Source organism: Trachymyrmex cornetzi, unplaced genomic scaffold (genome assembly GCF_001594075.2).
Source record: "Trachymyrmex cornetzi isolate Tcor2-1 unplaced genomic scaffold, Tcor1.1 scaffold16, whole genome shotgun sequence".
NCBI lineage: Eukaryota > Metazoa > Arthropoda > Insecta > Hymenoptera > Formicidae > Trachymyrmex > Trachymyrmex cornetzi.
Genome location: NW_017296201.1, coordinates 1175142 through 1191052, shown reverse-complemented (window position 1 = coordinate 1191052; position 15911 = coordinate 1175142). Strand labels below are relative to the sequence as shown.

General features: G+C 28.5%; 2 protein-coding genes across 2 annotated transcripts; one reads left to right on the top strand and one right to left on the bottom strand.

Moving 5' to 3' along the window:
- The first annotated feature begins 340 nt into the window (after window positions 1–340).
- Window positions 341–1545, top strand: Trs23 (trafficking protein particle complex subunit 4-like protein Trs23). The gene is made up of 2 exons (XM_018503683.1): window positions 341–567; window positions 1013–1545. The coding sequence occupies exons 1-2, from the start codon at window positions 393–395 to the stop codon at window positions 1489–1491; spliced, it is 654 nt and encodes a 217-aa protein (XP_018359185.1). The 5' UTR covers window positions 341–392; the 3' UTR covers window positions 1492–1545.
- A 414-nt stretch (window positions 1546–1959) lies between these two features.
- Window positions 1960–15664, bottom strand: ry (xanthine dehydrogenase rosy). Its single transcript, XM_018503586.1, has 25 exons — window positions 15592–15664; window positions 12268–12438; window positions 10222–10279; window positions 10012–10108; window positions 9566–9801; window positions 9139–9386; window positions 8747–8888; window positions 8509–8676; window positions 8291–8367; window positions 8001–8207; window positions 7601–7785; window positions 7171–7284; window positions 6912–7053; window positions 6545–6841; window positions 5921–6043; window positions 4949–5304; window positions 4647–4821; window positions 4341–4532; window positions 3913–4058; window positions 3655–3832; window positions 3369–3497; window positions 3045–3287; window positions 2469–2723; window positions 2139–2306; window positions 1960–2052 (listed from the first exon to the last, which is right to left on the bottom strand). The coding sequence occupies exons 2-25, from the start codon at window positions 12403–12405 to the stop codon at window positions 2008–2010; spliced, it is 4119 nt and encodes a 1372-aa protein (XP_018359088.1). The 5' UTR covers window positions 12406–12438; window positions 15592–15664; the 3' UTR covers window positions 1960–2007.
- Window positions 15665–15911: the final 247 nt, after the last annotated feature.

Here is a 15911-nt window from a genome sequence, read left to right as displayed (position 1 = left end):
GAGTAAAGTCAAATATGGCCAATCTTAAGAAAATTATTAGTTTTAATTGTACAAGTTGGCTGTTAGCGACTATTGACTCATTGTAGAATTAGCATGACAAGTTACTTTGAGGACCAATAAACAGTAATTAGTTATATACTTTTTTGACTCAATAATAAGTAACGGTAACTTGTTACTTTTAAAAAGTAACTTTTCCCACAATTAATTTTTCCACAATTTCTTTAGGTAGAAGGTAAAGAGACTCGATAAATACATTTTATTAAAATGTAAATATATAAAAATCAGTAGACTAAACATTTACTGAATACAGAACTAAAGGGACATATGTCAAAAAATTTAAACATAATTTAAAGATATATAAATAGAAAAAGAATTATATATATATATACAAAATGGTGATATATGGTGTTTATATTGTATCTAAATCTGGTGGTTTGATCTTCAACCATGATCACAATGTCCCAAAAATTGAGGTTGAGAAATCCTTTAACTTTCCACTCAATATTAAATTAAATTATGAGAATAAAAAGGTAGTGGTAGCTTTTGGACAGAAAGATGGAATACATGGTAAGAATATTATCTATTGTAATAAAAAATCATTTTGGAATTATAAAATGAAAGAAAAGTAAAAGCTTCAAAACTTTACAATGTTAGTCCATATGTTCAAATAATAAAAAAGTTTATATATATATATATATCTAGTTTGTATATATATATATATAAAGTTTTAAATAAGATTTTGAATATACTGTATATCTTAATGACATCAAATATTTCTTTTTTTTTCTTTTATGGAAACTATAACAGTCACAATAGACAAAAGCTGTAATTTTAGAGCTTAATGTTTTTGATATTTCAAAAGAATTAAAAAAAATAATCAATGTACAGTAATGAAACAAAATTGGCTATTATTTTTCTTTCACGTTTGGTATTCTTATATTGTGTCACTAAACATTTTAATAAAGTATTAAAAAACAGGAATAAATATAAGAGAGAATCAAATATTTTTCAGTGGGACATGTATTAACAGCTGCAAATGGAATTGCAATCACAGGACGTGAGCTTGAAGATGGAAGAGACATTCTAGAAATGTTGGAGCAACCAGAAAATTTCCCTATAACATTGAAATTTAGTCGGGCAAAAATGACGACAAACGAGAAGATATTTTTAGCTTCAATGTTTTATCCTCTTTTTGCAATAGCAAGCCAACTGAGCCCAGAACCACGAAGTTCTGGGATTGAGATTCTTGAAGCGGATACATTTCGTTTATATTGTTACCAAACATTGACGGGTATTAAATTCATGATAGTAGCAGAGCCATCACAACCAGGCATGGAAATTTTTTTGAAGAGAGTATATGATTTGTATGCGGATTATGCATTAAAAAATCCATTTTATGCGCTGGAAATGCCTATTCGATGTGAATTATTCGAAACTAATTTACAAACATTGTTGGAAACTGTAGAAAAATCTGGAATAAGCAATGTTTAATACTAATTTACGTGTTAATAAATTAATTTAAAATAATTAAAGTAGACATATAAGACTGTAATGGCTCCCCCAGACAGGACGTGGTAATCCTTGCTGTGCGATTAGCGCAGTAGCCAATCATTTTGTCACTTTTATGAAAATCTGATAAACTGATTGATTCTTGCGCCGAATATTTAAAATAATTTAAATATTAGCTACGTAATTGAATTTATGAGTTTTTTTTCATCTAGTCTGACATCTCAATTCTGTTGTTTTATGGAAAGTATTTCTAAAATCATACGTGTTAATAATATGATAATTCATGAGGTTTTAGTTTATAATATATTAATAACGTTTATATGAATTCTTGTTTTTTGTTCATGTTTTATTCATCCTTTGCAGATATTTATCTCTGTTAACGTATGTTAATTTATTTTTGTTTATATTATTTATGTATATTATATATATATATCAACATTTCTAATATTTTTATATTTAAAATAGTTGAAAGTATAAACGTTCTTAGCAAATCTTTGTTCATGGCACTTTATTCCATTGCTGTTTTAAATCAGGCTCTGTAATCTGCGAAATAAAAAGTTAAAGTGTCTTAAGAAGTATCTGTAAGAACAAGGATGGAAGATTAAATTAAAAATTTAATCATTTAATACCTTCATTGTTAAATTATCTATGCAAGCATTACGTATACGTGCAGCAGTTGCAGGGGCATCAAATCTAAAATAGTTACGAATATTCATATCTTTACGCGCAGCCTTAATTGCCTCCTTAATGGCAAAGAATGCAGATGACGCCAGAAATAACGGTGGCTCACCAACAGCCTGTTATATTCAAATTATTTCTTAATATGATAAGGAAAATATAATAAGTATATAATATTATTTTATAATATATTGCCATCTTATTATTTTTCTCTGAAATTAATGCATGCTAATGTATATAAAAAAGAAAAATATTTGAAATTACACAAGAAAAAATTATACCTTGGAAGAATATACTGCTCTTGGATTGGAAACTCCTTTTAATAAGGAAACATTAAATTGCTGAGGTATATCGGTGAAGCCCGGTAATTTATACGCGCCAGGTCCTCTACTAAGTAAAGCTCCCGTTGGTGAATAAATCATTTCCTCTAATGTGAATAAACCGTACCCTTGCAAGAAGCCACCTTCAACTTGTCCTATATCAATGGCTGGATTTAAACTCTCTCCTAAATCCATAACAATGTCTGTCCGTAAAACCTATACCGATTGAAAAATATCAATATTCGTTTTATAAAATCCTTATGCATGCTTCTATAACATATTTTAAAGCTTTATAAAGTGATTATAAGTGTCGTTTGTATATTCCTAATATAAAGTCTGTGATAAAAATTATGACATTGATGTTTTAAAGAAATACATCAACATTTTAATTTTGTAAACTATTAATTTTTTAATAACACTTTTTCGTACGGAACAATGTCATGAATCGAGTAGTGTAAAAATATACATAATTGCTTTTTGAAAAAGGTATTAATTGCATATCGAAAATTGCATAATTATACACATAATAAGATGTACCTCATGATCACCAGTAAGACAATCGATTTCCACCTCTGTACAAGCAACGCCGTACGTAAAATAATTAAAGGGATTCCCTGTATTAGTTTCAAAAGAATATCCAATGTTGGGCGTTCGATAGAAACCGGTAGCGGACAGACTTATCCTTTGAAAGTATGCTGCTTTTATCCACTCTTCCCAAGTACCTGTTGGATTGCTGTTAATAATCGGTTGTAAACGGTTCATGATTTCCTGACACGCATTCTGAAAATTAATTTCTATAGTTGTTTTAATCGACTTTTATTTGCATACCATAAGTATTATATGTAAAATATTATTACACACCATAACAGCCATGCCATTCAGATCAGATCCGCAACTTGCCGCAGTCGCAGATGTATTGGGAACTTTATCGGTAGCCGTTTCAACGATATGTATCTTTGCTGGATTTATCCTTAAGATTCTGCTAGCAATCTGACATAATATAAAGAATTTAACTTAACTTCATTTCCTTAATTCTATAGAGATTGAAATTAATTGCAATTTAGATTATGATTTACAAACGCAAATTTTATTTAAAAATTTGGTAAATATTTACATATAGGGAGATACGAGTGAATATTATTCATACTTGAATCATTTTTGTGTTTAGACCTTGTCCCATCTCAACGCCACTGTGACTGAGTAGCACTGATCCATCAGTATATACATGCATTAATGCACCAGCTTGATTTAAAAATAACGCAGTAAATGCTATACCGAACTTTGTAGGTACAATCGCGAGTCCTTTTTTCTTAAATCGATTCTCTCTATAAAATTATTCATAATTGACTTCAATAATTTGTAATTTAGTTTACAATTTAATTTATAACGCAGACGAATTACTTGCCTATTGTATCGTTGAATTTCGATTATTCTTTCACTATAACGAGAAGATGCTAGACATTCGCGCCAACAGCGATGTAAAGTACAGTTTATCAGTTGTTGATTATAATGCGTTAAATCACCTTCCTTATATAAATTTAATTCGGACAACTGTCGTAAAAAAATTTTTAATCAAATTTATTTTTATCTGCTTGGTAGACCGAAATACACGGTAGGCAGTAAGAAAGATAGAGAAAGGGAGAGAGAGTGATTTAACGGCTCAAACTAAATTGAAATAATAAAACACATTTCTTTTAGAATGTAACTTTGTGATTAATTAAATTCTTTTTCTAGAAAATTGTATCAGTGTTTATTGACCAACCTTGTATAATCAATTTTGTAAAAATAGAAAATTATTTCGTTGCATATATAACTTATAATACCAAAAATTACCTTGACGACATCTAGATTCAGATAATCAGCGATTTGTCGAATCATAGTTTCAGCTAAAAGCATCCCTTGTGGTCCACCAAAACCTCGAAAAGCTGTATTCGATGGTAAATTCGTTTTACACACATACCCATATACTTCTGACACTGGAATTTTATATGAATTTTCAAAATGAAACATGGCACGTTCCAATACCTGGAAATATTAGAAAAAATTTCATGCTCTTTATGCGTATGTACATAGCATTATTATACATAAAATTTTTAACAAAAAAAGACTAATTTTTTCAATTTACACCTTATTACTCACCGATATTGATAAATCGTGAGAATAACCAGCATTGTTATATATGTGTACTTTAGCCACTTTGATAAGACCATCATTATTAAATCCAACTTTGTATTTAAATAAAAACGGATGTCGTGTTCCACTTATCATCATGTCTTCGTCTCTATCTAACATGCAACGAACTGGTTTCTGCAATCTATATTAAAATGATAATACAAATTGACAAACCATATATATGTAATATGTATACAATATATAACATTTTGTTTACTGTATACATAATCTGTATATGTATTCCAATCAATATAAATTTTTATACACACCTATGTGCTGCCAGTGCTACTGGTATCGCGAGTACCGCCGCACGTGATTCTTTTCCACCAAATCCACCTCCTATGCGCTTTACACGAACATTAACTCTGTTTATGTGTATATTTAAGACATGAGCGATTAATTTCTGTACTTCGGTAGGATGTTGGGTGGAACAAAATACTTCTAATTCATTTTCTTCACGAGGCACAACAATAACAGCGTTTGTTTCCAAATAAAAGTGTTCTTGACCACCTATATGTACTTCTCCTTCTAAAATATGATCAGCTTCTGCAAAAGCTTTATCTGCATCGCCTTTAATAATACGCTTAGGAAATCCAGGGAAAAACGATTTGTGCGTGATAGCGTCCTAAAAAAAAGCATTGGTACATTTAGATAGGTACATGTTATTAGTTGAAAAAATAATTTGAGAAAGAAAAAGTAACCATTTCTTGTGTATATACAGGGTGTCCCTAAATTCGCGCTCGCGGAATACAAAACATTCAGTAAAGATACTAATACGGCTAATTAAATAAGTACGTAATCCTTGAACGCTTAAAAATGATGTTTTGTGTAACAGCGATTAAAATAATAATAAGAGAACAGGGCGATTGAGATCGCAATATTATTTCAAACACTTTATTCACAATTTATTTCGTGACGAACAAATAAAATTGTTACCGTTACATATCATATTATTCTTTGTATTGATTATTGAACATTCTTAATTAAATGAAGCAATTTTTAATATCGTTAATTGTAATTTACTGAAGAAGACCTAATTGCAGGTCAAAACATCTAAATTAATGTCATATGCAATATTAGTTAATTTGTATAGTATAACAATCAGTGTTGGCTCTTAAGGCATTTTTAATTTTTAATCTTGATTTATTTTATTGGAGCCTAGATAAATTTTTTTAAGTTGTTTAACGCATATAATTATTGTGTTTTAACAAACTATTATTTTTTCGTATTAGTATAAATACCTCAATAGATATGATAATAGGTTCTAAATCTTCATATTCTATTTTAACCATACTTGCTGCAGCTTGAGCAGTAATTTGATCAGTAGCAACGATCGCACCAATTATTTGGCCTTGACTGGTAACCTAAAGAAAAAGAATAAATAGATTTTTAATGTCTTCCAAGGAATTATTGAAATTATTGTAAGATAGCAAACTTTCCGCCTACCACGATAAAGTCATATTTTCAATTTCTAATTTGTTATAATAACGATTTGTTAATGACGCAGTATTACTCGCATACTGTAGTATCATTTGGTGTTTGATTTAACTTTGAATTACTTTCTAATTATTGAAGCATAGTTGATAGCAAAACATAGCAATTTTGTAACAATGTGAATAAGGATTCTATTAACATTATTACAATTTTTCTTTGAGTATAGTGTCATTATGATGCTAACTTTTGATTTCTATGAAGAAAAATATATTTTCCAAACATGTAGAAATAAAATAATTCCTGAACGGTCAAGGAATCCATTAAAAGTTGTATTAAAAAATGACAAACATTTGTTTGTTATTTCGTGCATATATCATATAAAAGAATTGCAGTTTTAACAAAAATAATTAATATTTTGTTTAAGAATTTACTTTTTCTGATATAAATACTTCTTCATCGTGAAACACAGCGCCCATCAATCTTTTATCTTCTGCTATATCTTTCGAAGAGAAAAATGATACGACTCCTTCCATAGATAGTGCTTTAGATGGATCAATTTTCAAAATTTTTGCATGCGCTCTAGTAGATAGAACCAACGCTAAGTATAATTCTTTTGCAAATTTAGGCATATCATCGCAATATATGGCTTCGCCTGTTGCTTGCTTAAATGCACTTGTATGCACAATAGGACGTCCTATTAGATCATATGACTTTTGACTTTTAGGTACCTGTTAGAAATTACAAAAATAATTTTATTGTATTTAAGATAATTTGTAAGCATTTAAATTAAAATATTACCACTTGATAATATTGCGAGCTTTTTGGTGTTTTATAATGGAAGCAATCCGAAGCGCTTTCTAGTTCTTTTGACATATACTCCATGTCCGAAACATTTTTTGATAATTTCTTAGAGATGTGTACAAATGCTTTAAAAAATAAACTAAAAAACGTATAATTTAAGTTGCTTGTAGTATGTTTTGTTAATTTATGATTATTCTCTTAATCAATTCCCTTAACTTAATTATTGACGTTAACTAATATCAATATTATATCGAACCTGAGAGTAAGAGATCGACGATATTTAATCATTCCTCCTGGCGCATTATCCGCTAATGGCAATTCCTCAAGTAAGGAATCGTAAACCTCTTCCAACATTGATTTATTCCATTTTCTGAAATGATAGTGTCCAATAAAAATTAACTGTTTTTCCAATTTAAAGAAAAGAGACGTTTCCCTTGGTTTTTATGGTAAATATATTATAATGAACTTCTTTGACTTTTTTTCAAAATGTGGTATAATTTCATTGAATCTTTAAAAAACTTTTATTTAAAATTATTATTATATAAAACATACTTTATTAATATACTGCAACTATACGTATTCCTGAGACATTAATGTGTAACATTTTACTTTAGCCATCCTGTATATTAATTATAATTATGTAAAAACTTAATTGTGTAATAACTTGATGATATCAATAATACTACCTTCCAATTATTTTCTGACAAGTTTGTCTTGCTAAGATGGTAGTTGGTGCCATCCCACCAAATGCGATTTGCGCTTCTTGAATTACACTCGTCTCAGAAATGAAATATACATTCAAGGCCATGTTAACTATGGCGATATCATCATCTCGTCGTTTTGCTTGTTTATAGGCGATGAAAAATTGATTCTAAAAGAATGTAAACTAGACATCAGAAACAAATCAGTAAGAAAAAAATCTTTACTTAAATTGTTATTATATAATAATAATAAAAATTAACTTGGGGGACACGAATAATCTATCGTGTAATAAAGAACCGGAAAATTATTATGTATTAAAAGTTAAAACTTTTATTAATTATCGTTAATTGATTCATTATTTTACTAATTATTAATATTTTTTACCTCTTTTGTAAAAGGAATGTCAATAGAAACTAGTACTTCTTCAGGTAACACAATATTACGTCGATATCCGACGAAAAAGGTATGATCCATTAAAATGGTTCGATTTCCATGTTTCAGACTGCATAAATTTAATTTAATACCTGCAGCCATAAAGATTGGATTTAAATCTGATATTGGGCTTCCAGTCATTATGTTACCACCCACAGCCTAATTAATCAAGAAAAATTTATTATTCACATTCTAAGTGACAATCCTAATACATCCATAATCAGAAAACAATTTGTACTTACAGCAACATTTCTTATCTGTTTTCCAGCAAACCAATGTAACATATTTATTATTTCCGTAAAGATTCTTGTATTATGTTCTATCAAGAAAACATTATAATTGTATATTATATTCAATATCTAATTATTTATACAACGTTTAAATTTTCTACGCTCAGTAAGATTATCATATATTAAAGTTTATAATTATAATATTACAATAGATATAATTCTAACATTACCAGGTTTTATTTTAACATAATGTCTTAGGGTTTCCTCAAGCTCAATCAAAGTTACGCTCGCACCTATTCTTAAAGCCTCTGGTGTTTCGATAACTTTACGCATTTCTTTTACTTGCGTTGGTTGTATAAGTATCGGGTATATTAAACGTCTGAATTTCATTTCGACCCCTATGTAATAATATAAATAATTTTTATGTCTTGATATCGTAATATGCATTTGAATGCGAAATATACGAACCGATTTCCGTGTTACCAATGATTATTTTAGCATTCGGATATTGTTCTTTAAGTGCAAGTAGTGTCTTTAAATTCGTTGGTCTGTACCAAGTGATATCTCTTCCTTTCACTATCAGATATTGCTCATCTAGCTTAGAGTTCATCTATAAAAAATTGAGTACAATAAGTTCGTATATTTTATTTTTATTCCAATTTTGTATTACTTTATACTGAATTTCTATAACAAACACATATAAGATAACTTAAAAAGTAACTTTTAGGTAACTCATAAAATAACTTTGCCAACCTTAATTTTGAGAATGCATTAGTAATTGCATGGTTTTATTGATATCATTTTTATTCTGTAGCTTGTACCACTTTACTTTAAAAATCTTTTCAACAGTAATAACTTACTTTCAATTTTGGTGGAAATATCGGTTCTTGAGTAGAATCGTACGGGCAGAATTCTTTCGAATTGAAAATTTCAGTTGGTTTAGACGTGAAAACTTTTTTACAACAAGAATCGCCCATTGAACAAACTCCTATGTTGTTTGTCTCTTCTTCTCGTACGTTGGTCATCAATTGCGATCGTTCCCATTCCTCTGTAAAGGTCTTGAACCCTTCTATAATCGGTCTATACCCTGTACATCTGCATAAATTACCTATAAGATGTGTAATCAATCAATTATTATTATTGTTATACATAATTATTTTATTAATGTATTATGCGTTTATATGTTAATTGCACTAGGTACGTTTATATATCATTAATACAAATCAATTTTATCTATATAAAGTTGTTACATATAAATATATACACGCCATGCTCTAAATGCATTACCTTGAAATGCAGTTTCTAAATTTTTTACGGTCGGTTTTGGTATGCTGCGCAACAAAGCATACATAGACATGACTATACCAGGTGTGCAAAATCCACATTGCGATCCGTGTGCCATGGCAATACGTTCTTGTACTGGATGCAATTTAGTTTTTGTGCTACCAATACCTTCCACAGTGGTTACAGCTAAACCATGTACAGCGCATACCGGTGTTAAACATGCGTTAACAGCTAAATGACTGATTTCGATTTATCGTATAGGATATTAAGGAAATAAATTTTTCAGATCATTAAAAACTGATCAGATTATTTTGTAAAATGTATTTACTATATATTCCTAAAGTAGCAGAGTGAAGACAACATAGTGACGTCTAGTAAACCAAAACAGATGTCATTATGTCGTCTTTTAACGTCATTCTGTTATTTAGGATGCATGATAAAAAGGATACATAATTTTTCCAGTGACACGATCAAATTTTGAAATCATAACTGTGCAGGCTCCACATCCGCCTTCCGCACAACCAAGTTTTGTACCAGTCAATCCAACTGAATCGTTACAATAAGGATGAATAAATTGATATCTGGTTAATATAATAATATTTTTAATATGATAAATTTTAATATAATAAGTAATTTAATAAATTTATGAAAAAGGATACGTTTGTTGCGGAGATACCATAGAAGTGTCCATTGTGGTTCTATATTCTTATCTAATACCTGAATCATGAAATACTGTATATAATATAATGTGTAACATGTACGTATAATAAATAATATAGTTTAGTAAAGTTTGCGTTTCAAGACCGAAAAATCATTTTGGCGCGCAGTTTAATTTAAAGGGGACTACGTACGTAATATATGTATAAATCCACACAGAATTATACAAGTATCAAAGATCCGGCTAGATCGTTAAAGACATTTATTATTTCCTATTGATTGTGTTCTAATCTTTTCAGTTTCCATTATTTTTAGTATAGGGTAACTCCGGTATATACGCCGCACCTATTAAAAACTTAATTTATTAAGTATTACTTACTATGTTTATAGTAAACGAACTATATATCAGTAAAAATTTTGTACTGTCTACTACTATGGAAAAAATATTAGAAATCCGAAATATTTATTTTTCATATTAAAAAATAAACTTTTTGAAACCCTTGCATTTTTGCCATATATCCCATAGGGGTGGAATATATGGCTACTCATAGGGGGAGGGGGGAAATGTATGGCTCATGAAAAATTTACAAATTTACAAATAATGCATATAAATAAGACGTATAATGATATAATAACTTATAAAATATGTTTATAAAGTTTTATTAAGGAATAAGAATGGTAAATATGTATATGAAGTATTATAAATAATAATTATGATCTTCCTACATATATTACAAATATTATGACATGAGGTACATATTTCATATAATGCGTTTATTGTATTTAGTGCATTGAATTCAATCTGCGCACTTCGTATGCTTTAGGCATAAATCCCGCGCGCTAAAAATGCCGTATATCCCAAACAGGTGGGATATACAAGACAACAAACTAAACAAAGAATACGAAAGCAAAGCTCTTGTACTTTGCTACACAACATGCTTTACTATTCCACTACACATATCACGAAATAATCACTAAGTCTTTTACACGCCCTTACATTAATCATTTTATGTAGATTATTATTTATGATGACGTTACTTATTACAGTGACAAATCGATTCAACTCACAATAAATTCATTAATATTAACAGTAAGAAGCTGAAATCATAGCACAATACTAATATAACATAAAGGTATGTAACAGAGTAGTTACGGGAAAATTACCCCCACTTCTTCTATTTTTTCTGACTTCTGCGGCGTAAATCCCAGCGCGGCGTATTTACCGGAGTTACCCTATTGTAAACTCATCTATTTAGTAAGACAAAGATTTAATAGATAAATCTTAATTCAATAAAGGCTCTACTTTGAAATCGGTCCTTTTAAGAGCCATATATGTATATTTGTAATGTTGGAAGATTCGAATAATCATATTGGAGATAAATTATAATTATATATAGTCACACAAAACATAAGTATAGATCACACATTTTTACTTCCCCGGCTAATTATTATTATGCTAAAATCGCAAAAAAATTTCTATCAATATTGCAAAAAGAAAACATTAAAATTCGGAAAAAAACCCTGTTGTAAATAATTACATTTACAAATAATTACAATTAATCTAATCTAATAAATTAGATTCTTAGCTTTTAACAGTATCTCAAATATATTCCAGACAACTTTTACATATTAACTTTGCCAATTTAATATTAAACTGTTCTTGGAAATATATTTGAGGGGACGCGCAATAACAACACTCATATTTTTTGATCGCCAATAATTTAATTACATAATGGTAATACACTTGTAAAATGGTAGCGTTTACATTTTATTGTGTATAAAGAAAATAATTGAAATATACTGAGGAAGATCCGAACCAAGGGTTGAAACGTACATACCTATATTTTGTCTAACATATGTCTATTTGCATAAAATAAATTAGAACTATTTACACTTTATTTATTCTGTGTTGGCTCGAAAAATAAATTTATAATTTATTAATTTTAAATTTATGTAGAAATTTTGAAAAATTATATGAAGAATTTTAAGAAAAATTTTCCCCAATGTATCTAAATCAAGAATGAACTTATAATATTAATAGATCGTACCTCCTTTCCATTCACATAAAAGACAAGAGTGCTTGACGGTACTTCTTGTAGTTCATTGCTATTTAAATCTTCATGAAATTCGTTGTGATTTATGTTTCCATTGTACATATACAGGTTTTCCGTACAGTTTTTTTCCATTTCCAATTGACAATGTTATACTCCTTTCATTCGCTGTAATATGCACTCGTATCAATATCTACAGCACTAGATATAGGTATTCATTACACAAATATATTGCAACGTAAGGTGTTACTATGAAATAAAAATGTCGCGATTTGAGTAATACTTGACAATTTTGCTTTGTCAAAGTGCAATAATGATGTAATCTTCGCAGTATCGAACGCTATCAAAACAAGGCAATAAAAGTCATTATCTTTTTTAACTTGTAAGATTATATCATTAATCACAAATATACTATACTCGATAACAATTAAACACAGGTATCACGTACTACTTCTACTTATAATAATTCTGCTCTCTTTTTCAATCTGTTATCACATTTATAAACTTATTTACACTCGTGAAAGATGTATTTACGATAGACAGCAACTCAGTTTCGTTACTTACAGCAACTTCCCCCACGTTAAAGCCAGATTATAGTTAATTATAGCTGATTAAGCTGATGACTCAAAGACTTATCGTGCGCTCAACATATGTTGTACGTATATAATATATAATATATATACATTTGATATATAATATTTCGTAAAATGCGCTTATCATAGTTTTCATTTACGAAATATGTGGAATTTATCAAAAAATCTACATTAAACTTCCATCGGTAATATATATTAAGTCACTTATAAAAATTAAAAACAAAAAATACGATTAATTTTGATAGAATTTTTATGATATTGTAGATATATATAAATAATATATATACATAATACATAAATAATATATACACATATATATAAATTATATATACATATATATATATATCCGGAATATAAACTATCTTACTCCACTAATAACGGTATGTGTATACATCATATGTAGGAGTGAGATAGCTAAGCGTGTGTAACGTAATAAATTTATAATTCGTCGGAAGTATATCATTACTATACTACTAATTTGTATGTACCTCACAGAAACATTATTCTGAAAATCCATAATTAATTAATTAATTTTATTATTAAAAAGACTGAATAACGTGGCTTGTGTAATCCTTTCAGGGAACCGGGCTTTTAAAATTTTTATTCGAAATGATTTCAGTAAATAATAAAAATTATTATTTAGTTCTAAATAACAGTATTACATAGTAAATAACAACAAACATTACTATAAAATTAACATTAAAAGATTATTTTTGTATGATAAACCTGAAAACAATCAACTTACACAGAGCCTAACATTACATTCTTTACATTGAAGTCTAAATCTTTTGTTTGCAATTTTCTTCTCTCCTGTGGTACAAACAATACATCTTTTTTATACTTTTGGATGATTTTTATCTTTTTCAATATAAAAACGAAAGTGTCTAGCTGTCTTAAAGGATCAGATAAACGAGACTTACCAATTACAGATTTTCGCTCTGAATCATACTTTTCAATGATACTTTCAATTAGTTGTAATTTGGAATCAGAAAACGATAGATTTAAAAGATTTTTTATTTTGAATAGAACATAATCATTGAAAATAGCAAGATCGATCAAGTAAAAAGCTATTTTTTTTACCTTTCTACGGATGTATGACGAAAATGAGTGATGACATATATCGAAATGTCAGAACCTATATATGTAATTTTAATTAAAATGTATTCCTAATTAAACTTTATTCATTAAAAAATATTAATTCGTTCTCTCTCTCTCTCGAAATGTTCAAGATACTACACAATATAGTACGCTGGTTTTGAACCATATTCAAAATAATTGTTGATACTCAAAATAAATAATTCTGTATGTCACTTGATTGCAATTATTTTCAAATCTTATTCATATTTTCTATTGATATCGTCATACACAAATTAATAACAAATTAATTTATATGTAGTAATAAATATAATATTTGTGAATTATAAATTTATTTGTTAAGTTGATACTATAATATCAAACTAATTCGTAATAAATGTAAATAACGCGCAATATTACGCCTATACATTACGCACAATGTCATTTGTCTGCCAGTAAACGTGCATGATTACTAATACTAGATTTGTTTTTTTATTGTTGCACTTGAACTGTACTATAGAACTTTCCTTATCGCTTTTGCTACATCGAACATATACTATGTCACTTTAATAAACATATGAGAATATACTAACTTATGCTAAAAACAGATCTAAAAAGACATTCGATTTAGACGACCGTTTAATCATAATCTGTAATTGACTAATTTTAAATCTTTATACTTCAACTACTACTAAACACAAAAAATAGTAAGTAACTCTGTAATTTATTTTTTTCAAGAACTCTCTGCTGTGATATTTTGACTCACGAATTTTGAAACACCTCAGCTTATATATCTAAAATACCGTTTATGAACTTTACGAAAGGTTGTTTATAAATTTCGATGTATTAAACTTCCTATGTCCTCAATCAAAACATGTACATATATATGTACATATCGACAAAACTAAAATATAAGATAAATTTAAATAATCGCGATTATTATCTTCATCATATCGCATTTACTTGTATTCAATTTATTCGCATTCAAGATTACCTATTACTAATTTATAGAGTATGGAACGTAATAGCAGGAATGTTAAGAAATTTTTACATTTTTTTAAGTGTAATTTAACTTACATACCAAAATCTATATAGATCCTTTTATAAATTAAAAAATAAGATTTATTTAAACAAGTAATATCCTTATATTCTTTTATTGCAAAAATTTTACTATTATAAAAATTTCTTTTACTATTTAATTACCAGAATATTTGTGAATAATTTAAGAAATAAGTAATATAAGCAAATATGTCATTTAAAATTTGGGATAAAAGGAAAACTCAGTTATAAATGGGTTATGAAGTCATTATTAAAAATCGAAACAAATATTAGGAATGTAACATCTAATTTTTACATATATTACGTATCGCAATGTCGCAAAACGATATAAACGATATAAATTTCTGCGAGAAATAATAAAATTATTCAAAAAAAAATCGAAGAAAAAAACTTTCAGACAAACACACGTGGCGCAAGAAGGTCACAATTGCGTTGGCATTTGAATATCAGGAACGATTAGATTAGATGAAATCATATGCAGCAATCAATACATAATATTTCATCAAGATCGTTCACAATTGAGTAATACGTGACATCATCTGTATAAGTATGTCAATGTGACGCGGAATTTTAATTGTAAAAAAAACTCACGTACAGTTATGCTCTTCGTTTTCGTTTAATGGTATTTTATCTAGGTGTTTGTATTGTAATTGGCGTTGGTATTTTACCTACCAACGCTCGTCCAATGCTATCGCACTCACTGCACGCACTAAACTAGTTGAGGATCGACAATAAGAATATCGCAAGGGTTATCATCATGGGGAGATAATATATCTATTGACTGACGTATTATTGACGAACATGAAGTCTCACGAGAAAATAAGTTGACCTCCAAGGACTTCTTTCAAAATGCACTTCTCCGAACTTTGTCGAATAGACTTGCCGAGAGCAAATAATTTTTATTGGATACTTATT